The 25,287-nt window shown below is 46.3% G+C and overlaps 1 protein-coding gene across 8 annotated transcripts in view; it reads left to right on the top strand.

Annotated features, from left to right (window-relative positions):
• The window catches only part of ADCYAP1R1 (ADCYAP receptor type I), a 120,476-nt gene that overhangs the window by 57,764 nt on the left and 37,425 nt on the right, over positions 1-25,287 (top strand). For all 8 annotated transcript variants that reach the window (XM_033165720.1, XM_033165725.1, XM_033165723.1 and 5 more), the window contains exons 4-5: positions 14,085-14,192; positions 24,406-24,441. In XM_033165720.1, the coding sequence (XP_033021611.1) occupies positions 14,085-14,192; positions 24,406-24,441 (144 nt within the window). The remainder of the gene's footprint in view (positions 1-14,084; positions 14,193-24,405; positions 24,442-25,287) is intronic.

The raw sequence follows: 25,287 nt of genomic DNA on the forward strand, positions 1-25,287 counted from the left end.
ACTAAGGGGAGGGACAAAATGGTGGGCGGCACTCACCGCGGGGCCTGTAGCACGCCCAAAAGCCACACCTCTCTTCTGGGCCCCTCAGGCTGTCCCAAACAGTCTGCCCATTGCCTCCCCCTCAGCTGTATGGCGGCTGAGAGAGAGGAGGCAGGCAGACTTCTCGGAGGCCCCGTGGAGCATCCTGCCTCAGTCGGCCCTGCCCCCCCCCCGGGCGCTTGATCAGCTTGCTCCGCTGCTGCCTGTACCCAGCTGCAAGGGCCAAAGTTGCACACGCAGAGTGAATCATTCCACCCCACACTCCAAGCAGGGCCAGGGGAAATGAAAACAGCTTGCTGAAGAAAGCTTTGGAAAGGCGGGAGATGGATGAAGCATTGCAATGAAAGGGCCAGGTGAGGAGCGTTCCCTCGCCGCTGTGGCGCAGCCAGGAGGCACCATCTTGCTGCTGAGCATGAAAGGTTTTATTCCCCCCCCCCCATTCCAAAGCGCGCATCTGTGAAATTGTCTCTCCCACAGCGCCTGGCAATGCAAAACCTAATCGCCAGTCCTCTCTCGCCCCAACCACCCCAACTGCGCACACTCCCACCCTTTGCTGAGTTTATTATTCACTTTTGTGTTAGAACAATAACAAAGCTCGTTTGCCTTGATTGTCATCAGAAAAGGCCTCACCCCCCACCCCACCCTCCTCTGCACATTGCCAGACGTCTCATCTTCCAGAGGTAGTTTAGTGTGCGCATGTCTGCGCATGATAATTGATGCGATCCTTGGATGTTATCGGGAGAGAACGAAGATAGCGACTGTCTGTGATTAGGCTTTTGGAGTCAGAGAGTCAAGGGGCAAAGCGATGGTATGGTGGTGAAATATGGACTTAAATCCACACAGAGACATTGTTTGCTTTGATTTATCTTGCTTGTTGAAATATACCAGAGGCTGTGAAAATATTGAAGGACAGAAAACAAAGGACAATAGTTGATCAGATACCTCCGGAGTTTGAAGCATGGGAAAGCCCCCAAATAAATTTAAATAATAATTCGGTAGATTTGGAACTTTTTTTTTTTAATTGATAATTGGATAAATAATTTGGAATGTAATCCAGAATGTTTCAATGTGATTCTGTTATATTGGAAACTCTAATAAAAATGATTTGGCAAGATAACTGATGCGATGCTTTGTGTGGGGAAGGGAGATCGAGAGAACGTTTTCTCCAACGTGCTAGAATCCAAGGGGAAACCAGTGAAATTGATGGGGGCAGGCATCGGTTCAGGAGAAATCAAGCAACAGATTGATCCACACAACAAACTTAAGGAATTTGCAGCCACAAACTGTGGAAGTTGCTCTTTTCGGCTGCCAGTTGCTTTTATTTGATCAGTTATAAGGCAGATAATTAATCAGCGAAAGACTATGAAGGATATGATGGGCTTTTGAAGAGCAATTAACTCACCCTCTTCCAAACTAGGGCAGCTAAATGAGCGCTTATTTGCTTTGCTTTGTACCTGGGCTGAGAATACTACTACTACTATTACTATTATTATTGTTGTTGTTGTTGTTATTGTTATTGTTGTTGTTATTATTACCCACCTTCACCCTAAGGTCCCGGGGTGGGTTACAACACTATACTGCGCAATATTGAAAACAATTAAAAACAGAGAGAAATGGCAAGCTAAGCTGATGAACTACGCTGAAATGGAAAAGCTGACTTGAAAACTCAGGAACCAAGAGGACAAAAACTTTTTAAAAAAAGAATGGGGGGGGGAATTGTAATTGATCTAGGAGACCACTGCAAGCAGATGGAAACATTAGCAGGTTTTGAAACCAACTTGCAATGTAACAAATACTATGGACAATGTGGATTGATTTAAAATATAGAATAAGGGACCGCCTCTCGTGGTATGTCCCGGGTAGGACCTTAAGGTCCTCAAATAATAACTTTTTGGAGGTCCCAAGCCACAAGGATGCTAGGTTGGCTTCAACTAGGGCCAGGGCCTTCTCAGTACTGGCCCCGACTTGGTGGAACGGTCTGTCGCAAGAGACCAGGGCCCTGCGGGATTTGGCATCTTTCCGCAGGGCCTGCAAGACGGAGCTGTTCCACCTGGCCTTTGGGTTGGTTTCAGTTTAACCCTGATGTTTCATTCTTTTGGTGTGATTGGTGGGCTACTTAAAAATGAGGCTGCAGTCTAAATTAAATTTTAAATTGTATTTTAATCTGTATTTTAATGAATTGTTTTATGTTTTTGTTGTGATTTTATTGGTGTTAGCCGCCCTGAGCCCGCTTTGGCGGGGAAGGGCGGGGTATAAATAAAATTTTTATTATTATTATTATTATTATTATTATTATTATTATTATTATTACTATGCAGTTGTAAAATGTTGACAGTAGGACCCATGGAAGGGATGGGGGGATGTCTCGAGATTCAGAGTAATCTCTATGTATGGACATGCATTTGGAAGGTTATAAATAAAAACGATTTCACACAAAAAAAGGAAAATAATTTAAAACAGCTTAAATTGAAAAAAATTACGTGGGTCTTTAAAATATACTGCTCACGTGTCAGAAGCCAGGGTGAACAAGAGGTCATCCTACACTGATCTTAGCAGCCAAGAGGGTCTGCAGGAAAGAGGGCGGTCCAACAGGTATCAGAGGCCAGAGGCATTTGGGGGCATTTAGACCAACACGAGTACCTTCAACTGGGCCCAGAAATGGACCAGCAACCAAGGCAGCTATGTTAAACAGGAGTCTGGGAAGATCTGAAAGGAACCCCAGCCAACAATATCACCACTGCATATTGGACCAATTGAAGTTTCTGAGTCATCTTCAGTGCTTCTGGAAACCACAGAAGGAGAGTCCGCTCTTCTGTTTGAGTCCTGCTCGCTGTTCTGCCACTATAGCATCCGGTCATCCCCTATGAGAACAAGATGCTGGACAAGATGAGCCATTGGGCTGATCCAGCTGACTCCCATGGACTGCAAAAAGATCAAACTTATCCATCCTTAAAGAAATCAGCCCTGAGTCCTCACTGGAAGGACAGATCCTGAAGCTGAGGCTCCAGTACTTTGGCCACCTCATGAGAAGAGAAGACTCCCTAGAAAAGACCCTGATGTTGGGAAAGATGGAGGGCAGGCACAAGGAGAAGGGGACGACAGAGGATGAGATGGTTGGACAGTGTTCTCGAAGTGACTAGCATGAGTTTGGCCCAACTGCGGGAGGCAGTGAAAGATAGGCATGCCTGGCATGCTCTGGTCCATGGGGTCACGAAAAGTCAGACACGACTCAATGACTGAACAACAACAAAGCAGACTCTTACATTCTTATGTCACTATCCTCTCGTCTCCCCAGAACTGCAGAAGCCAAAAGTTTCAAAATAAGGTGAGATGAGAGCCATCGAGCTCATCCTTTGAGACAGATTATGCCATTCTTAAGGCCTGGACACCAGGTGGTACTTGCTCTGGGCAGAGAGAATGTGTTTCCTAGCTGCTTCAGCAGGAGGCACTGGAGCTGTCCAGGGTCCTGAATGCTCTCTGTTTGGCTTTGAATTGTGATGTGGTGGTACCAGCTTCCCCTATGAATCTCAAGCAGTCACAGAAGCGGACAAGGACCCAGAGGCACAGTCTCTGACGACTTTCAGATGTCATCTCCAGTTCATTAAACAAACAGGGTTTTGTGCCCACCAGCCCCACCAAATTTGCCCTCCATGTGGCCAAGATGGAGAGCTTCTCTGTGCACAACAGCTTCTCCACACAATCTGGAACCCTGTGTAATTTGGGTTCCTGTCTGTGCTGAGGAGTTTTCTGTGAACATATGCATGCACAGGGTCTCAATCCACAGCTCCTAGTGAACATGTGGAGGTCAGGGGGTGGAGTCGGTAATCGTGTTGCCATGGGGACTGCTCTCCGCTCATTTACTTATTGCATTTATAATATACCCCACCTTTCAAGAGCTCAAGGCGGTGCACAAGGTTCTCCCCCTCCTCATTTCATACCCACAACCATGTGAGGTAGGTGCGGCTGAAAGGCAGTGACTGGTCCAAGGTCACCCAGTGAGCTTCATGGCCAAGTGGAGATTTGAACCCTGGTCTCTCAGGTCCTAGTTCTGACACTCTAACCACTATGCCACACTGGCTCACTGAATGTGCTTCTGAAATGCCCTTCTGTCCAATGGAGACTGTGCGCAGTTGCAAACTGCTCTGGTGCTATCCTTCTCCCCGGGCTCCTTTTTTGGTTGTTGCCAAAAATATAAATGCATCGCACACAGGGGAGATGCCTTCATTCTCACCAACCACCACCATCCGGCCGCTTACCCTCTTTGGCTTCTGAAGAGCTTAAAACTCAACCACTTAAACCAATTAATTGTATGAGCTGGAATCGATTCCACAGTCAATTAAATCTGCATACTGGTAAAAACACAAAGCACAGTGCTTTTCGGTGATGGATGGATGCATCGCAGCAGCTGCCAGCTTAGGAGAAACCTTTCCTCCCATATGGGAAGGAAATGAGGGATGGTTCTTATGGTGCCTGGCATCCATATGAGTACCTGCATTTTTGTATCTATGTCTTTAATGCTGCTGCCTGAGAAATTGAAGGTGTGGTACCTATTTAGGCAAACAAAGGTTTTTCATTGATTTAACTCCTGGATTGATTGGCCACACCAGTTTTTGCCATGCTGCTGCTCTCCAGATGTTTTGAACTACAACTTCTGACTTGATAGGAAAAGGTGAATAAGAGGAGACCTGATAAAATCATGCATGGCATGAAGAAAGTGGACAGAGAAATGGTTTTCTCCCTCTCTCTTCATTCTAGTGCTCCAGACCATCCAAGGAAGCTGATGTCGGAAGAGTCAGGACAGACAAAAGAAAGTACTTATTCACACTGTGGAACTCACTCCCACAAGAGGTCTTGTTGGCCACCAACCTAGATGACATTAACAGAGGATAAGGCAAATGCATGAAATATATGGCTATCAATTGGCACTAGCTATGATGGCTATGTTGTTCTACTTCCATTGTTGGAGATGGTATGTTTGAAGGTGCAGGGGGTCGCAGCAGAAAAACCCCCGTGTCCACAAGCCTATAAATCTCAGATAGTATGGCGTCCAGCAGGCTTCTGTTGCGCAGCTAACTTACTTTCGATTTCAACAGAGTTACAAGCAGCCTTCTTGTTCGGAAGCCAATCTGCTGCAAAAGCGTCTGGAAAAAAGTCTGGTACAAACTCAGAGCGACTCCTGCTTCTTTTCAGCAAAGCAGCATTCTTTATTACAGCAGATCATAAATCACATACCGGGAGAAAGAGCAGACATTCTTGCTCTCTGACCGGCACGTGAAACAGCAACGGACAAACTGAACGAACTGGGAATTACAACAGTTACATTACATACACAGAAAACACAACGTCATTTCCCCTGTGGGCTGGACGCAACTGTTGAGCTGAGTGTAACCCTTTCAGCTCACTCCTCACAGTATGTCCCTGAATATCATTTGTTGGGAATCAAAAGTGGAGAATGCTTGAGGGCTTCCCATTGGGGCAACTGCCTGGCAACTGTGAGAACAGGATGCCACCCTAGAGGAGCCTTTGACCGATTAAGTCGGGCTCTTCTTAAATCCCAGCAGCAGCAGCCAGATGTTGCAGTCCAAAACACCTGAAAGGCACCTATTTAGCAAAGGCTGGGCTAAATATTGCAGCTCATGTAATCGCTGTGAAGCTCGTGACGCTGCCTGCCCCTGTATCAGGCCTGTGGTTCATCTAGTCCCATCTTGCCTTGGCTATGCTTGGCAGGAATCTTTCCCTGTCCTCCTCCCTGAGACTCTTTTAATTGGAAATGCCTGGGATTGAACCTGGGACCTTCTTCCTACAAAGGATGTGCCCTACTGCTGTGCTAAGGGCACCACCCCAACATATACAAGCCAGTGTGGTGTAGTGGTTAGAGTGTCAGACTTGGACCTGGGTTCAATTCCCCCACTCAGCTATTAAGATCATCAGGTGACCTTGGGTAGGTCAGGTCAGCATGACCTACCTCAGAGGGTTGTTGTGGGGATTAAATGAGAAGAAGTGGTCCACCTTGAGCTCTTGGAGTAAAGGTGGACTATAAATGCAATAAATATACAATGATTTACCCAACTTTTTATATATAAAAAAGCAAGAAAGAATAAGCCTGTATTTGGAGAGGAATTCATTAGACGGTATGTTATTTTGATCTTGGAATTTCAGAAGGGTCTTGATCAGTGGCAACATTGAGCCAGTGGAATCCTAAATTGTATCCCCCCCCCTTTTTTTGGCTGTATATGAAAGATGACAGCCTTTGAAAAATGATTTGCATGACATATCTTTCCTCAGTCTAGAACATGGATGTGTTTTATTTATTCATTCATACATAGACGAACACCTCTGGAAAGCCTTCGTTGTATAACGGCAGCACACAAGCCGCAGCTCTGGGAAACTCAGCTGAGCAGCCGCTCTGACTCACAAAGAGAATAGTAAATGTTGTTCCAAGAGCAGACACTTGATGAGATGAGAACAGTTTGCGTGAGCCAAAAAGAGCCCTGCCTGGCTCCCCACAACCACCCCTCCTAAGCCCCCGATTTAATTAGCCAAGCTTTGCAGTTAAAGCCGTCTCAAATATATCCTCTGTCATTTGTTTTCAAACAGTGTTTCTGGCTCTGTTTGTGGTGTTGCCTGAAAGCCCCCTCCTCCTCTCTCAACGATACCTTCTCTCCGCGCATCTTCTCAGCTCTCTATCTGCCCCCTTCCTGCGCGAGAGACCCAGGCAGTGTCTTAACCACACGTGGAAAGCTGCCATTACCTGTTGGCGTGAAGCTTGATCATCTCTGACTCTGAGCCAGCGTGGTGTCGTGGTCAAGAGCGGTAGTCTTGTAATCTGGTGAACCGGGTTCACGTCTCCGCTCCTCCACATGCAGCTGCTGGGTGACCTTGGGCTAGTCACACTTCGCTGAAGTCTCTCAGCCCCACTCACCTCACAGAGTGTTTGTTGTGGGGGAGGAAGGGAAAGGAGAATGTGAGCATCTTTGAGACTCCTTCAGGTAGTGACAAAGCGGGATAAAAGGTAAAGGTAAAGGGACCCCTGATCATTAGGTCCAGACTCAACCAGGATTTTTTCCTATCAGGACTTAGAGAAACCAAGGCAAGTGGCCACATTTGGCAAGTGGCTAAATACTCCATAGAAATGCAAGAGTCCTGTTGCATCAGACCACCTAGTCCAGAACTTCCTTCCCCATAGTGATTAAATAGATGCCTTGGGGAAGCCCAGCAAATGGTATTCAGACTGTGTCTAATCCAGAAGGTGGTCTAAAGGCAGCATGACTAATAATAATAATAATAATAATAATAATAATAATAATAATAGCAACAGATAGATATTTCTGTCCATGAACTTGGCTAACCCCATCAAAGTTACAGGTAGGTAGTCATGTTGGTCTGCCATAGTCAAAACAAAATAAAATAAAAAATTCCTTCCAGTAGCACCTTAGGGACCAACTAAGTTTGTTCTTGGTATGAGCTTTCGTGTGCATGCACACTTCTTCAGGCTAACCCCATCAAAGTTGTGATGAAATCTGTCCTCCACTTCCTCAGACACTTCCCTCTGCAAAGGGGGCTTCCATTTTCCTGCCTCATTCATAGAATTATAGAACCGTAGAGTTGGAAGGGACCCCAAAGGATCATCAAGTTCAGCCCCCCTACAGTGCAGGAATCACAGCTAAATTCAGAAATCACAGTTTAGAATTCCTTTAGAAGGTTGGTGGTTTCACGTTTTGAGCTTTTTTTTATCGCCACAAGGTGACCAGTGAATTGTGTGTGTTTTTCTTTCATGGGGGGGGGGGGGAGGGTATCCTTCATTTATTGAAAATGGGTTTTTTAAAATGCAGGTGAGATTTTCAGCACTGGTCAGCACTATGACAGCAAACTCCATCGTTTAATTGTGTGCTGCATATAGAAGTCGTATCTTTTGTCTGTCCTGAATCATCCACCATTTTGGTCCCGTGGTTATGGTCCAAAAAGAGCATGCATCAGTCCCGTCACACATATACTGTTATTACTCTGTGTGAGTATGGTGAAAATAAAGATGAGCCGATAAGAACATAAGAAGGGGGTTGTCTGGAGGATGTCAATGGCTACTAGCCATAATGACTATGCTCTGCTTCCATGGATGGAGAAAGTAATGGTTCTGAATACCAGTTACTGGACACCACAGCGGGGAGAGTGCTGCTCTTGTGCCCAAATGTTGCTTGCTGGTTTCCCACAGGCATCTGGTTGGCCACTGTGAGAACAGGATGCTGGACTAGATGGGCCATTGGCCTGTTAAGTTTAGCAATTTAATTCGCTGAAATTGCAAATGCTTGTATGCATTGCTGTGTGTTTAAATCTGCTTCGTTGGTAACTGAATTCTGGCAAGTTCTCTAGTAGTTCTCATGAGATTGTCTAACATTGGTCACATGGGAGGTATCTAGTGAAGGAGAGACTCCATTTTATGTGAAGCAAGGTGACTGTGTTTTAGTATCCACTGTGAACACTGCTAGGTTGAATAGAGTGTTGGAGTGCTCCTTCTCTGCTTAAAAGAAAGAGAGAAAGCAAAGCTACGGGAGAAGATAAAAGTGGAAATCTCTCGTAGGAGCTGCAAAGCATGGCCTCACTGAGATACAGAAGGCTGAGTGCTGAGCTCTGGAAAGAGGAAAATACAGTTGTTTGGAAGTTAAAAGAACAGACTGTAAGGCCATGTTTGGATAAGTATGTGACTGTAAATATTATGTTTTAATTCACCTACAACCATAAGTTTCTGCAAGTAAAGCTTTTGAATGTTAAAGTCTGGACATTGGTTCCAAAGAAGGGTGTCAGTCATATATATAATTTGAGCTCCTTAACCGCATTTTCGTTACCTGTGCTTCAACATGGCCTGATCTGACAGGCTCTTATGCTCTTACGTTTGCCAAGGAGTGTACATCATGGAAATCAAACTGATATCCAGTGAACCTCACCCCAGATTTTTTTTCCAGTTCCCTTTTAAGTGCTCTACCCTGATCAGCTAGCTCCAGCGCATGGTTGTGTTTTTGTTGTTGTGTTGTTGTTTTTTAAACCCTTTACCTTTTTTGTTGTTGTTAAAAGTGAGAGCAGTAACAAGCAAACTGCATCTCCATGCATGAGCTCAGAATAAACAACCCAAGAGCCGGGAATAATGAGAGCAACTTGGACAGAATAAAAGGTTTCTCCTTTCCCAGTTGCAGATAAGAGATCCCATCCTTTCAAAAACCCATTTTCCCATGTGTGAAATATTTTGCTATGTAAATGACTTGGCGCTGGCCGTTACCTTTTGAGATGCTATTGAGAGGACTTGAAAGAGGAGCCTTTTTTTCACACTTCTGTTGTGAAGGGTTAGCTTTATGAATAAGAGCCTCGGAGAAGAAAGCGCTGTTCCTAAAACTGGCAGAGAAATGTGGTGCAAACGCAATGAACTGGCTTCCTCCTTGGTTTCCCCGTGTGTTCAATGCACCATTGACTCACAGGGACACATGCTCACAACCTGATTCTGTGCGCATGATCTGGAAGTCAATTGCAGGGATGTCAGTGAGGATGTATTGACAAGCCATTGCATGTCCATTACCAGTGAGCCAAGAAGGAAATTTACCGTATTTTTCACTCCATAGGGCGCATCTCGTTTTTAGAGGAGGAAACAAGAAAAAAAAATATTTTTCTGGTTTTCCTCTAAAAGCCCTGTTTTTTTGAGGATCAGCTAAACGTTTTGCAGCTTTTGCAAAGGGAAAAGCCCTGTTTTTTCTGAGGATGAGCTAAAAGTTTTGCAGCTTTTTTGCAAAGGCAAAAGCCCTGGTTTTTTTGAGGAACAGCTAAAAAGTTTTGTAGCTTTTTTTGCAAAGGGAAAAGCTCTGGTGTTTTTTGTGGTTTTTTTGAGGATCAGCTAAACGTTTTGCAGCTTTTTTGCAAAGGGAGAAAAGCAAAGCTCCTTTTGCAAAGGGGAAAAAGCAAAGAGGAAAAGCCCCGTTTTTATGGGGTTCAACTCACATTTCTGCAGCTTCTGAAGGAAAGGGAGCCATTTCTACAGTTTCCAGACAGATAATCTAATCAGCCAGTCACATGTCACTGGGGAAACAAACAACCTCCCTCTGCGGCACATTCAACAATGGAGGGCAGGGCAAGAGGGCTGAAAGGGAGCCGGGACTCTTATCTCTCTTGCTGATCAGCTGCTGAGCGGGGTCCTTTCAACACCCCCTTTTCTCTTTGTAAAATAAAAAGCACGATCCTCTTTTGGCCCCTGGGCAATTCAGCTCCAGGGACCACCATTCACTCCATAAGACGCACAGATATTTCCCCTTAATTTTAGGAGGAAAAAAAGTGCATCTTATGGAGTGAAAAATACGGTAGGTCATAAGGAAAGCGGCCACAGCTCAGTCGTAGAGCATCTGCTTTGCAGGCAGAAAGTCCCATGTTCAATCTCTGGCATCCCCAGGAAAATCTCCTGCTATTCAGACATGTTTCACCAATACACACGGACCCATTATTGATGAAGGTGGCAGGGGGAACGCAAACCGAACGTGTCAAATTGCAATCTTCTCTCTCATTCCAGCAGCAACTTTTTAAATTATCCTAATTAAACCAGGATGTTGGAGGACTGGTATGCACAAGGCAGAGCAGATCAGAAGCACAATAAAGGAATAAGGCTGGGGATTCCCGCCCCCCTCTAATAGTTGCACCGAAAGCTTGTCTTTTATGTGATAGCCCTGATGGAAAACTCATGCATTGGAGAAGAGGCGCCCAGGGAATAGATATTATGGCAATATGTTTTTTTTAAAATGCCTTACTCGCGTCAAAGAACTCCCAGACCAGAACAATCTCGAAACCTGTTTTTACAGATTTTGTTTGCAATTATGTGCTTTTTTATTATACGTTCTTGAACATCTGTGCATTTGTCATTTGTGTAACACCTGTAATGATAAGAATAACCTCCTTTCATACCAGTTTTTTTTCTGCATGAAATTAGACTCCTGTATAGAGAAGTTACAGGTAGGTAGCCGTGTTGGTCTGCCATAGTCAAAACAAAATAAAAATAAAAAATAAATAAAAATCCTTCCAGTAGCACCGTAGAGACCAACTAAGTTTGTTCTTGGTATGAGCTTTTGTGTGCATGCACACTTCTTCAGATACGCTGAAACAGAAGTTACCGGACCCTTATATAAAGTGAGAGAGTGAGGAGGGGTATTGGCAATACATGAGCTTACGAAGAGTAATCGAGAATAGGCTACCCTTTGCAGACGGCTGGCTTCTCCTCCTCTCTCCTCCGTCAACTGCATTTTTAATTGGGGTTCAAACACCTAAATAAAAACTGTGCAAGGCCCATGATTCAATTCAGGGCCCGGATCCATGTCAAATCAAATCAAATTTTTATTAAACGGTCACAGACCAAATCGACCTCTTCAACTGGACAGCGAAGCACACACGACACAAACAACACGAAACAACAGCATTTCAAAATTAAGATCTTACCGTATTTTTTGCTCCATAAGACACACTTTTTTCCTCCTGAAAAGTAAGGGGAAATGTCTATGCGTCTTATGGAGTGAATGCATGGTTCCTGGAGCCGAATTGCCTAGGGGCCAAAAGCAGATTGTGCTCTTTTTTTTTTTTACAAAGAGAGAAGGGGGTGTTGAAAGGAAGCCGCTGAACAGCTGTTTAGCAAGTGATCAGGAGAGAGATAAGGCTCCCTTTCCAGCCCTGCCCCCTTGCCCAGGCCTCCATTGTTGAATGCAGAGGGAGGCTGTTTGTTTCCCCAGCGACATGTGACTGGCTGATTAGATTATCTGTCTAGAAACTGTAGAAATGGCTGTAGGACTAGAAGCTGCAGAACTGTGAGTTGGACCCCATAAAAAGGGGGCTTTTCCTCTTTGCAAAAAAAGCTGCACCACTTTCAGCTGATCCTCAAAAAAACAGGTCTTTCCCCCTTTCCTCCTCTAAAAACTAGGTGCGTCTTATGTTCAGGTGTGTCTTGTGGAGCGAAAAACACGGTAAATAAAATTAGATGTTTGCCTTCGCCTGCGCATTGTCAATAGAGAGCTCGTATTTCCTGTGTCTAATAGCAGAAACGCAGAATTTGGCAACATCCATGTCAGATCAGGGCCATTCCATTGCGCCAGATTGGAGGGGGCGGATGGACATTCACAGTCCCTAGTGGAAATTTTTCAGCATATTGACACAGATCTCAGGGATCCAGGATCGATCGGCTGCAGCTAAGAACATCAACTTGTGGCCTCTTGTGGTTTACATCAAGTGGTTTTCAGACGCATTGCTGTCTGTGGAGGCAGAGCATAGCCATAATAGCTAGTCGCCTTCGATAGCCCTCTCCTCCGTGAATTTCTCTAATCCTCTTTTAAATTTACCTAGGTTGGGTGCCCTCACTTCTTCCATATTTCCATGCTTTAATTGCGTGAAGGACTTTCTTTTACGTGTACTGACTGTGTCCTGACAGTCAAGTGTCTTGCTGCTAGGAAACCCGGGTTTCTCAGTGTTGCTGCCCTCAATGCTGCCTTGCCTGCATCTAATTCACTTGCTGGTAGCTCACTCTGGTAAAATTAAATCATGTTAATCCATCCCTATCATCTGAGTGCTGGAGGGGATGCTTGGAACAGAGTTGCCACCTCCACATAGAGCGGTTTTGCCCCCTGTGTTTCTGGCATTTGGGATTCGATTGTAAATCTGAGATAACTAACCAGATGGTCCCAACACAGCCTGCTTAACTCTTATTTCTATTTTCACTGGCTCCTCCATAAAGACCTGATTAACTTCCTCTTGGTTGCAGCCATATCAACAATAGCTGGAACCTGGAAAACATCCCCTGTGTTTTTCGACTGCAAATTGGTATGGGTGCGTTGGGTGTCTCGCTCTCATTGAAAGATTAATGCACGATACCCGGAAAGCGAGGGCCTAAATGGCATCTAATCAATTTGACATGGTGGTACATTTCCATTCCTGACATTCCTAAATGCTTCCCCCAAGGGTTTGTGACCTCCCGCAACCCACCCTGAGCTTTGGAGAGGCTATTTCAGATATCTGTTTTACTCATTGCTACCCTGATTTCCGCGTTTGATGCTTCTTTCTAGACATATGGAAATAATATCCTGTAATCACAGCGCATGAGAGATCTGCAACTGTTTGTTTTGTTGTTGTTGTTCTTTATTGTGTTGTGATTTCCAAATTCAGCAAACAAACCGCCCATCATTCTTAGCAGCCTTGGGTTTTGTCAGTAGAATCATAGTATCGTAGAGTTGGAAGAGACCACAAGGGCCATCCAGTCCAACCCCCTGCCAAGCAGGAAACACCATCAAAGCATTCCTGACAGATGGCTGTCAAGCCTCTGCTTAAAGACCTCCAAAGAAGGAGACTCCACCACACTCCTTGGTAGCAAATTCCACCGCCAAACAGCTCTCACTGTCAGGAAGTTCTTCCTAATGTTTAGGTGGAATCTTCTTTCTTGCTCCGTGTCCGCTTCTCTGGAGCAGCCAAAAACAACCTTTCTCCCTCCTCTATATGACATCCTTTTATATATTTGAACATGGCTATCATATCACCCCTTAACCTCCTCTTCTCCAGGCTAAACATACCCAGGGCAATGAAAGGGCAATGAAATAACGGTTAAAAAAAAAACAGGGGTGGGGAAGAACCACAGGTCCAGAGGCTGAATTTGGCCCTTCAAGCCCTCTTTATGTGGCCCTTGGGACTTTCCCTAAGCAGCACACCATTCCCAGCCACACATCCTGCTGGACCTGCTTTGCATCCACCTTGAGCGTTGTAGCCTCGCTGGAATGTGTCCTTGAACTATGATAATTCCTCGTGCTTCCCTGGGTGAAGGACAGAGAGGAGTTTGTGAATGTGTATAGAAACTAGCTTGCTGTACAAAGGTGGGATCTACATTCATTGCTCTGCCCACTATTGTCCCTTCCATTATTTGTATGCGGCCCTGGAAGGTTGTCCTCGGGCCGAGAATGGTTCTTCACCTCTGGCATATATGGAGAGCAAATGGGGCGGCTCGACTCAACCTGCAACTCTTTTAAACACTTGATCTTTTCCCCCTTTCGCAGGATGCCCAGGGATGTGGGATAACATTACCTGTTGGAAGCCTGCCTTCGTCGGCGAGGTCGTCTTCGTCAAATGCCCAGCACTCTTCACAATGGTGAACTTCGATGACGGTAATGTTGCCCAAATCTTCGCTGTGCTTGTGCCGTACATTTGCCAAATGAGAGCTTTGCTCCTTGTGTGGTGGCCTGGGGTGCTCAAACCAAGCAAGACGCAACTGCACACAGGCATAAACATTCTGCAACAACACACCTGTCAGGGACTGGGCAGAGGAGGAAGGGTGGAGACCACCTCCCCATCCCCATCCTGACGCTTCCAGGGAGGAGGAAGAGGAAGACAGTATAGATTTACAACAGGGGTTTGAGGGAGGTCAGAGCTCAGAGGCAGATGAGGGGGAAGGCTGGGAAATCATGGGAGAGCTGGAAAAACACCCGGCTGATACAAAATACAAAATTAAAAAAATCCTTGGCAAATCTACACTGTGATCAACTCCCACCCGGGAGCCAATGTCCCCACTGCGGAAAGACATTTGGGACCAGAATTGGCCTCCATAGTCACTTACGGACTCATTGTTATAATTGTGTTTATGGAAGACAATCTTGTTGTTGTTGTTCAGTCGTTTAGTTGTGTCCGACTCTTCGTGACCCCATGAACCAGAGCACGCCAGGCACCCCTATCCTCCACTGCCTCCCACAGTTTGGCCAAACTCATGCCAGTCGCTTCGAGAACACTGTCCAACCACCTCATCCTCTGTCACCCCCTTCTCCTTGTGCCCTCCATCTTTCCCAACATCAGGGTCTTTCCCAGGGAGTCTTCTCTTCTCATGAGGTGGCCAAAGTACTGGAGCCTCAACTTCAGGATCTGTCCTTCTAGTGAGCACTCAGGGCCGATTTCCTTGAGAATGGATAGGTTTGATCTTCTTGCAGTCCATGGGACTCTCAAGAGTCTCCTCCAGCACCAGTATCCCTGCCAAGAAAACTCCATGGACAAAGACAACAAGACAATCTTACTCGGCTACAAGTGATCGCCAAAAAAAAAGAAGAAATCCCCCCCCATCAGCTGCTTTACGGATGTGCATATGTACAGCAGTTATACCCCACCCTTCAGCCAAAAATGGCTCTCAGAGTGGTTTGCAGAAATCAATATTACGACAGTCCCTGCCCTTTGGCTGTTCATTCAAACCAGGCCAAAATTCAGTTTTGGAAGGACAAGGCCAGAATCAATGGCCTCTTTTTTTTCTTTTCTTTGATGAGGGCAAATCATGAAAGAAAGTAATATTTTCTATCCTGACCGACAGCTGGTGAGGTGGGACTGATCCCCAGATAGAATCGCCAACATGTGTTACAATTTTTTTCTTATCAGTTCCTCCCCGATAACCAACAGCAGGCCCGTTGTCTCCATGGCAACGGCTGGGATCTTTTGAAAGCGATGAGCAGGCTTGTTACCCATGAGGCCGGCGGCTCCGGTAACATCAACCAAAGCCCTGGAATGAAAAAGAAGCAAAATATATAGAAACTAGTTCAAGGAACAAGAGGAACTTGATGCAGAAGGGGAATTTGGTCCAGAACTAAGGCACCACATTATTTGGTGGCTTTGTCTATTTTTTTAAAAAACAGGGGTGGCTAACCTGTGGCCATCCAACTTTGACTGAACTACAACTCCCATAAGTCCCAGCTAGAGCATGGCCCTTTGTGAGGGATAATGGGAGTTGTGTGTTATGGACTGGTTGGATGCAGAGGAATAGTGGGAGGAATCAGCTGGGGAACCAGAGTCTGGGGACTGGTGGTGGGACAACAGTGAGTGATGAGAGGGAGAAGACTGGGAAGAGGAGGCATTGGAAGCTGATGAGGTAACAGGGCTTAGTGAGCAGGGAGAGTCTGTGGCAGAGAGAAGTCCAAAATCAGAAGCAGAAACAGGATAGTGGGAGGCGAGACCAAGAGGCAGAGATGAGTCAGGCTGATGAGGAAGCATGGGTGTCTCCCCCTCCTGCTGCGACAAGCTCCCCTCCTCCCTGGTCTCCCAGAACCAGGAGAGACATGAAGAGGGCAGAGGAGAAGTCAGCTTCACATAGGCACAGTCTCAGATTGCTTGGGGGGGAAAAAACTCTGAAGAGGAGGAGACGCAGGCAACTGTGAGGAGCCGGGGACCTTTAGTCTCTGCAACTGCTTCATGGGAGCACGACTTGACAAAGATGAGTTGCAGTGCTCATTAGCCCTGAAACTCCTTCGTGGATCCTGTCTGGTAATAAAGAGAAACTCACTCTGTGTGATTTTCTGCTGCTCACTGTAGTCCAGGAATGTCTTGGGGCCCAGAAGTCGGCCAGCTCTGTTGAAAACAACAGCAGCAGCAGCAGCAGCAGCAGCAACCACCCATATTGGCCACCTTCCTAGAACATTCCATTTGAGGTTCAGACGTTCCAAACCCAAATGAAATATTGCTGTGTGTGACCTTCAGGCCTATCTGTTTTCAGGGAAGCAGTTCTCCTCTCCCCCCCGCCTCTTGAGAGTACAGAAAAGATTTGCGAAAACAAGTTCTTCTTGTCGAAAAGGGATGAAGGCACATCTGTAGCTCACGACACAGGTCTTGTCACCAGAATAACGCACTGTCACTGGTTCCTTTTAACAGGAGATGGCAGTCCCCGGCTCTCGCTCTCTCTGTCTTGAGCAAGCGTGACAGTACCCTGGAATCCTCATCCTCATTAAAAGTGCTTTGGGGTGGGGGGGTCTTTCAGAGTGAGAGACATCTTGGGAGAGGGAAGGTTTAACTCTTTCCTTGCTCTCCACTTCTCCACTCCAAATTGCTCCCCAGTGCCTCACAGTTGCATGGTTTCAAACATTTACGTGTGGTGCCTTTGCAGAGGCAGTTTTAGGTTGCGCAACCAGGCTGGTGCCACTGGGCACCGTATTGCAGGGGGCACTGCAACACTGCTTTGTAATGGAGCACGAGAGGCAGGTGGCATTGAATTTTAGCATCACGCAGGGCACCGCTGAAATTTGAGAGCCCAAAGTCCACCACAGGTCGTTGCTTTCCTTCACCCCAGCACCACCTTGGTCTGATATTCCGGGCAAGACAAACCAAGCAGGGAAATTACTCTTGCAGGGCACAGGGCATAGAAAGTTGCCTTCAACTGAGTCGGACCACTGGTCCGACTGGCTCAGTAGTGTCTAGCCGGACTGGGAGAATTGACGCTGGGTTTCGAACCTCAGACCTTCGGCAGGTGAAGCTGAATCTTCAAGACTGAGCTACGTTCCCCTTGCCATGTAAGAACACAAAATGCTCTGCTGTGTTTCAGATGTGCTTTGTGTCACCTCGCAAATGGAACTTGGAGATGAGCCTGGGAATCAATCCAGTGGTTGGGTTTATTTTTACTTATACCCAGTCTTTCCCCCCTGATGGTTCTCAAGATGGGTAGCTCTGAATTCAGAGTGCTCTGAATTCCTCTGAAGTCCAGCAGTACATGAAAGGGATACAGCTCTCCCAAGCTCTGAGCTGGGGAAGGGGGTGGAGAATTGTCCCCACCATCACGTTGGGCTTCCGAGGCACTCAGATCACCTCCAGAGTAGAAGACGACCCAGAGGACGATCTCCTGGCTCTCTCCCCAGTTCCAAGTTAAGAAGGACAGCTGGGGTGGACACTCTTGGTGGAGGTGGTAGGGATGCTTGCTACGGATGTATTCTTGTGTTTGATGTTTTAATTTGTTGAAAGCTGCCCAATAATGTATATGCTGCCCATCTGGCTGGGGCCACCCAGTCAGATGGGCAGCATATACATTATTATTACATTGTCATTATGGTGGGCACCCTTGATTCACAGAATAATAGAATTCTAGAGTTGGAATGCACCCAGGGGTCATCTTGTCCAATCCCCTGCAGTGCAGGAATCATGGCTAAGTCATATGATAATTATGTATTTTGTTTTGTTTTGTTTTTAAAAAAGATTATTACATTTATATCCCACCTTTCATCCAAGGAGCTTGGTGTCAATGGTTCTCCTCCTTCCCTTTTTATCCTCTCAACAACCTTGCGAGGTAGGCTCACCTAGGAGACAGTGACTGGCCCAAGGTCGCTCAGTGAGCTCCATGGCTAAGTGGGGAGATTTGAACCCTGTCTCACAGGACCTGACCCCAAACTCTTAACCACTACACTTCCATTGCCCATTTGTATCTGGTTACAGGTGGGTAGCCGTGTTGATCTGCCATAGTATCTGATAGTTGTCACTTGACGGTGTTCTCAAGGGATGTGTGAGCTTGACCCCCAGCTGAGGATTTTCTCTCCCATTCACTGGTTTCTTGGGCAAAGTGGAGGTTCTGATCCTTGACTGTAACTGCTTTGCATGGCGTGGGGTACTATGGATGAATAACGTGGCCTCGGGGTGTGATCTTCTGTAAGCCGCAAGGGAGACGGGAGTTGGTTGCTCAAAGCTGCGAACTCAGCATGCGGTGAGCAGCGGCCCGACAATTACGTCTACCAAGAGACTTCAGGCAATTGGTATTGACGTTGATGGTCAGTGAAGAGTAGGGTGAATCCAATTAAACGTCCAGAGGCTTAATGTATCAACCCAAATCAGGCTGATGGAGAAATGCTAAAAGCTCCTGATGCGTAAGCAGCATCTTTCAGAGCACTTCCCTCCTCCGGGAACCGAAATCTGAGTGACGGGGAGGAACTGGCCAATGGCAGCATTGCTACCTGAGTACCGTATTGGCCCGAATATAAGCCGCACTTTTTTTTTTTCAAATTCCAACCGTGAAAAGTTTTTTTTTATAAGAAATTTATTAAATTTTCCAATAAAACAAACGATACAAAATACAATAAAACAACAACAAACAAACAACTACAAAACTACAACCGTGAAAAGTTAAAGTGAGGCTTAAATTCGCGAGCGACCTTACGAAAATTGGCTTTCATGATAACGCTGCTGAAACAGACATACGGAACAAAGAAATGTTCTATTGCCGATTTGTAAGCTTGAGGCTGTTGTGCAATCAATTCTAAAGTCACTCATCGCTTTCCCTGTATTTTACAGTGCGGTATTGATTATTTTATTTGCATTTACGGCGCTACAAACAGGTGTTTAACCCACTTGCGGGTCCTCTCTAGTACCCGTAGGATTTTCTTCTACATTTGCCATTTATGGGTGTGACTGCCTGTGGAATTTTAAGGGAGAAGCTTATATTAGGGTATTGTCTTTTTTTCTCCACACCCCCTTGAATTTTAAAGATGCGGTTTATTTGCTGGTGCGGCTTATATTTGGGCCAATACGGTAGAAGGGGAATGAACATGATTGAGACATAGAGATTCATTCACTCTGGGGTTTTCAAACTTCCTTCTTTCAGGGTATTCTTTCTACAGTCACCTGTCTCCCAGGGAGTCCTACCACCAGTGGCGTAGCAAGGTCAGGTGGTACCCGGTGCAGGAAATTTCTTGTCACCCCTCCACACACACACACACATTGAAATCTAGTTGGACTCTCAAGAGGCTGTAATCTACTCACAGTATAAAAAGACTGGCTGTGATCTACCCATTGTCATTGCTATAAGGAAGGCCTGACCACAGTTGTTGAGCTTTTTTTAAGCTTGCAGGGTTTGGGTCCTGAGTGGAGAGAGCTTCTGTTTCTCTCCTTCCCTCCACCCTCCACTTGTTCGCTCGCCTGCCTCCTTCCCGTCCCCTTCCTGCCTGCACGACTCCTCCAGCAGCCCAGGATCGCGCGGCTGTCAAAACGAAGCGACGAAAAGCAGAGGAACTACCCCCCTTCCCCCAACGGCTCATGGTAGGCAGGAGTCGTGGGCGCGCGGCGTGCCGAATGCCACCCCCCTTGGAGATTACACCGGGGCGGGCTGCACCCCCCCTTGCTTTGCCCCTGCCTACCACACACTGAAGAGAACATAGGAACATAGGCAGCAGCCTTAAACCGAGAGATTTGGTCCACCTATCTCTCCACGCACCAGGGTTTTAGGAAGGGAGCTGTCAGGAATACCCCAGGGGGTTGCTCACAAGTAACGACAGAGTCCTCTTACTCTAAAGACTACTTTATTGTGCGTACTTATTTACAGTGCAGAGCTAGCTAAAAACATGACCGCTCAGTCACTTGCAGAATCCGGAAGTGCTCCTCTCCGGTTTCCCGCCCAGCACCAAAGCCTCGGCACCCTGAAACGATGTCTTCTGGGTCTCCTAGCCCCCCAACACTGCCTGTGCTGGAAGCTGCAACTCTCCCTCTGATCCTGTCCGGCTGGCGGTGCTGGGTCTCTGCCCAGCATCCCTGACCCTTGGCTCCTCCTCCTCTTCTGTGGGAGAGAGCTCTGGCGACGGCTTTGAGAGGAGTCAGATGACAGCAGTGGCGGGGGATCCCTGTACCTAAGCAAGACCTTCTCTCGAGGAAGTTCCCTGTCCAAATCCTCCCCCCTCGGAGGATCTCTTTCCCCTCTCTCCTTGTGAGGAGTACTCCAGCCCTGGCTCTCTTCACGAGTAGGACCTCCGCCCGGGCTCTCCTCGCGAGGAGAAGGCAAATCCCTGACAGGAGCCATATTCCATCTCCTACATGGGGGTGCCGGGGACTGAACCGCTGCCGTCGAGCTACAGTCTTGCTGGGGTGATGCTCTAGACAAGCCTTCACCAACCTTGAGCTCCCCCAGATGTTTTTCAACTACAGCTCCCATCGGCTGGGACCTCTCCTCCGAACCTAACTCACAGAACTGTTATAAATAAATAAAAAATTGAGAGGGAAAGGATCGTGTACCACACATTCAACAGGTAAATGGTAGGTAGCCGTGTTACAGGTAGGTAGCCGTGTTGGTCTGCCGTAGTCGAAACAAAATAAAGAAAAAAATCCTCCCAGTAGCACCTTAGAGACCAACTAAGTTTGTTATTGGTATGAGCTTTCGTGTGCATGCACACTTCTTCAGGTAAATGGAATGAAATGGAATTTTAGCTGTAAGTTCCATTTTAGTCTCCATCAGGTGTAAAGGATGGAAATAATAATAATAATAATAATAATAATAATAATAATAATAATGGAAACTGTGACAATGATCAGGAACATACCAGAGAGTAAATTTAGTTCTGAGTACAAATAATTAGGATTGCAGTCCAAAGCTGTACAGTCTTTACCCAGTTACCTGGGAGTAAGCTCCATTGAATACAGTGGCACTCACTTCTGAGTAGATATGTAAAGGCTTTCAGTGTAAGGCTCTATTTACAATATAGTCGTAACTTGGTTCTTGAATGGAATCCGTTCCGGAAGTCTGTTCGACTTCCGAAAACGTTCGGAAACCAAGGCACGGCTTCCGATTGGCTGCAGGAGCTTCCTGCAGCCAATCGGAAGCCGCGTCGGATGTTCGGGTTCTAAATAACGTTTGCAAACCGGAACACTCACTTCCGGGTTTGCGGCATTCGGGAGCCAAAACGTACGAGTACCAAGGTGTTTGACAACCAAGGTACGACTGTAAAGGAATATATATTTCCCTTCAAAATTATAGGAATGGCTTCATATGCCAGCTTCACTGTTTCCTCCATTTGGTACAGGTATTTATTTATTTTTAAGGAGAAACGGGACTCCATTTTTGCACCTACACACAGAGAGAGACACATTTTCAATTGTTCAGCGAAACGTGGAGGGGAGGAATAAGTTGGACGTTCCGGGATCAAATCAGAAACCTTGATGGCTTCTGTAATTCTGGGACTGTCCCTGGAAAATTGGGACACTTGGGAGAGGATACGTTTGACCTCTATGCTTGAAGTTTCCCTGTCTCTGTTCCGGAGAATGTGGCCAGTTGAAATGAAATGCTGCTCGTTGCTTGGTGGTCTTCATTGTTTGGTATGCTATGCAGACTTGCAAACCAGGCCAAAAACACCCGCTGCTTTAGATGCATGTTGCTGAAGAAGCTGCAGCACGGAGGGCGAGCTGTCTGCAGGAAAGGTGGACCACTGTTCCTAATATCTTCACCAAGGAGAAGCAAATAAAACCGAGTGCTTTTGGAGCGGCATTTAAGAACCGCTGCCTTATGGCTGAGCCAACAAAGTTTTTTTTAAAAAAAAAAAAATTAAGCATGATTTGGAGGTAAAAATGAATCAGGATCTTAATCCACTTCGAGTGGAAGAGTACTGTGTGGGGTTGGGAATTGAGGGCACCTTGAGGTCCAGACCAAACACAGGCTATTTACCAGCTGCCTGCAACACAAGACCTATCATCAGAAAATCTGAAAAGTCCACAGGGCCATCTGGCGGCCAAATTAAGCACTACAAAGAAATAAGTTCATCATTAGCATCTTGTGCGGTGCAATGCAGTTTCAGTGGGATTGAGCTGGGCGTTCCTTTAAAGTCTGTCATGATTAGAGCCGGGCCCATTCCGTATCGTGAGGCTGCCACCGCCACCTCATCTGTCTCCCGTTACATGCTCACATCCAGAGAACACCATCCAGATGTGAATTTTGGGGGTAGGGAATGGCTGCATCCATCATCTGCAGCCCTGCACACCTCATTAGACTACACCTCCCACCATCCTTGACCGTTGTGGCTGATGGGAGTTGGAGTCTTCAAATATCTGAGGATGAAGCAAGCTTGTTTTCTACTGCTCTGGAGGGCAGGACTCGAACTCACAGCTTCAAGAAAGGAGTTTCCAATTGAATACCAGGAAGAACATTCTTACAGTAAGAGCTGTTCGGCAGTGGAACAGACTCACTCAGGAGGTGGTGGACTCTCCTTCCTTGGAGGTTTTGAGGCAGAGGTTGGGTGGCCATCTCTCATGGATGCTTTAGCTGAGATTCCTGCATTGCAGGGGGTTGGACTAGATGACCCTCTGAGTCCCTTCCAACTCTGCAATTCTCTGTTTCTAATATCTGGAAAGTCACAGGTGGACCAGACACCGTGTGCAAGGGTGTATATGCAGACATGCTCATGTATAGGCACATGATTCAGTTCATCTGTCATAAGGGAGAAGCTACAGTGAACATCAGAATGTATATATTTGTGAAAACAGCATGCAGATGCACTATGCGTCTAGGGGAATTGCTCAAGGAAATGCGCCATGACACATTTTAATGTGGAGGCTTTCTGAAAAGTTTCACAAATGTGGCGAGCTGAATTTAAGGCCGGCAAAATGAGGAGCCAGCCAGAGAAACCAAAATTGACAGATTCGCCCACTCCTAGTTATGAGTTAACGACAGGAAGGTGGGACCTTGCCCCAGGGAGGTTACAATCTACAATCTGACAAGAGGGAGGCAGGAGAAGGAGCGTAGGAAGATGGAAGTGAGGCACATGCCTTCAGTTAAACTATACACACCGGCTTAACTTCGGTATTATTATTATTTTGTTATTTATTGAATTTCTATAGCACCCTTCATCCAAGGATCGCAGGGCGTTTCACAATATAAAAACACAAAAATGAATACCATAGCAACAAACAAACCTAATACACCCCCCAACCTCTCTCACACACATGCAGCTGTTGTCATCTGTCTGTCTCAGAAGACAGCGGAGGAGTGTGCCTTTGGGGCAAACTGTTGAAGGGCTACAGTACCTGCTTTGGTTGCATCTGGGGCGAATGAAAGTGTCCGGTTGCACTGCTGCAGACGTACCATGGCGTTCCTTCTCTCTGTGCTCCCCCCCAGTGCTCGTTCCTCCTCTGGTCACTGCTGTGGAGTCACAACTTGTCTGTCAGGAGTCCAGGTTCCCAGCTTGATAACCCAGTAAGCGTAGGTAATTAAAAAGCAGGATTTATTGCAAAAAACAAACAAACAGACAGATCGCTCCGGACGGCTCTAACAAAGGCTCCGGCACCATTACTCAAGATGACCCTTCTGAAGACTCCTTCCGGCGTTGAACTTATGACCCTCACGTCTCTTGTTTTGCTTCCAATCTAACAGCCCTCTTCTTTGCTGACTCTTAGGGCTGATTGGATCAGCTCCAACATCTTCCCGTTCAGAGAGGCTGTCTCTGAGTTAGTTCGCTTCGTTTTGTGCCTCCTGCGAGCTTTGGCTGTGTTCTAGCCTGCTCTCGGCTGCTGCATTATCAGCCTGCCACTCAAGGTCAGGAAGAGCCAAAGTCTGCAGCTGCCGGCTCTCCCCTACCTGACTACGCCTCTCTGTTCCTGGCTGCTCTCTGCCGTTGGCTGCAAACCTTCGCTTGGAGCTGGCTCATTCCTGACACTGTCTGTCTTGTCTTTAAGCACCGCGGTCGTCTACAAGGGATTCCCATACACACACAGCACTATTATTTATTGAAGTAATGAAGTATTTCTTAAAGTAAGGCATGGGGGTTCTTGGCCATTACGATTTAACCATGTGGGATTTCTTCTCTCCACCCCACCCCCCACCCACCCCCCACCCCCGTACAGGCTGGGATGTGAATAGCTTGGCCTACGCACAACCAGGTAAGGCCATATTCTGGTATTGCAGGGGCTGAAAGAAGCACTGGTCTACCAGTGCCGCTGGCTGGACTCAGGGCACCTTCCGAGGTCTATAACCCTGCAAGGGGGGCACTCTTGACCCCCTCCAGGGCCTCCTAGTTGCCATACCATGTTTGTATGTCCTCCCTGAGCATGCTAAGAGAGAGGGACTAGATACCCCCCCCTCGTGCCTTGGGCTGTCCTCCTGGGCAGCCCCTCTGCAATGGGGCCCAGAGGGAAAGGGCAAATAAATGGGCCATGGGGATGTCAACGAGGAGGGAGAGTCTTCCAAACCTGGCACAAAAACAATGGCAGATTTGAATTCCTCACACCTCAAAAAAAACCCATATTTTAAAGACCTCTCATTGAAGAAATTTGAAAACATTAAGTTTCACCCCCTAAATAATAAGAGAGGTAGACGCATGGGGATTTGACAAAAAGTCTGATTTGTGAAATTAAAGTCTTGTGGATATATAAGTCAAGTTAAGTTTGTTATGTATACGTAGGTAAGAGAGTCTAGGTATATATAGGTATGTATAAGTAAGTGGATGTATGGACTATCTAATTATATGCTTGGCTGAATTTTTTTCTAATTTTTTTCTTTTAGTTTTCTCTTAAGATATAAACAATAAGACACAGATACGACTATGTGGGATGTTAAATTTTATTTAGTAATATTATATAACAGCAGTTGTAATATTTTGTTACCTTTTTCCTCTTTGTTTGTTAAACAAAATGAATTAATAAAAATGATTTTTTTTAAAAAAAAAAGTTTCACCCCCTAAATTGGTGTTCCTTAAGTGGGAACCTCTGACCTTTTTGTGGCTGAAA

The sequence above is a fragment of the Lacerta agilis genome, chromosome 12 (assembly GCF_009819535.1).
Source record: "Lacerta agilis isolate rLacAgi1 chromosome 12, rLacAgi1.pri, whole genome shotgun sequence".
In the NCBI taxonomy this organism is placed as follows: domain Eukaryota; kingdom Metazoa; phylum Chordata; class Lepidosauria; order Squamata; family Lacertidae; genus Lacerta; species Lacerta agilis.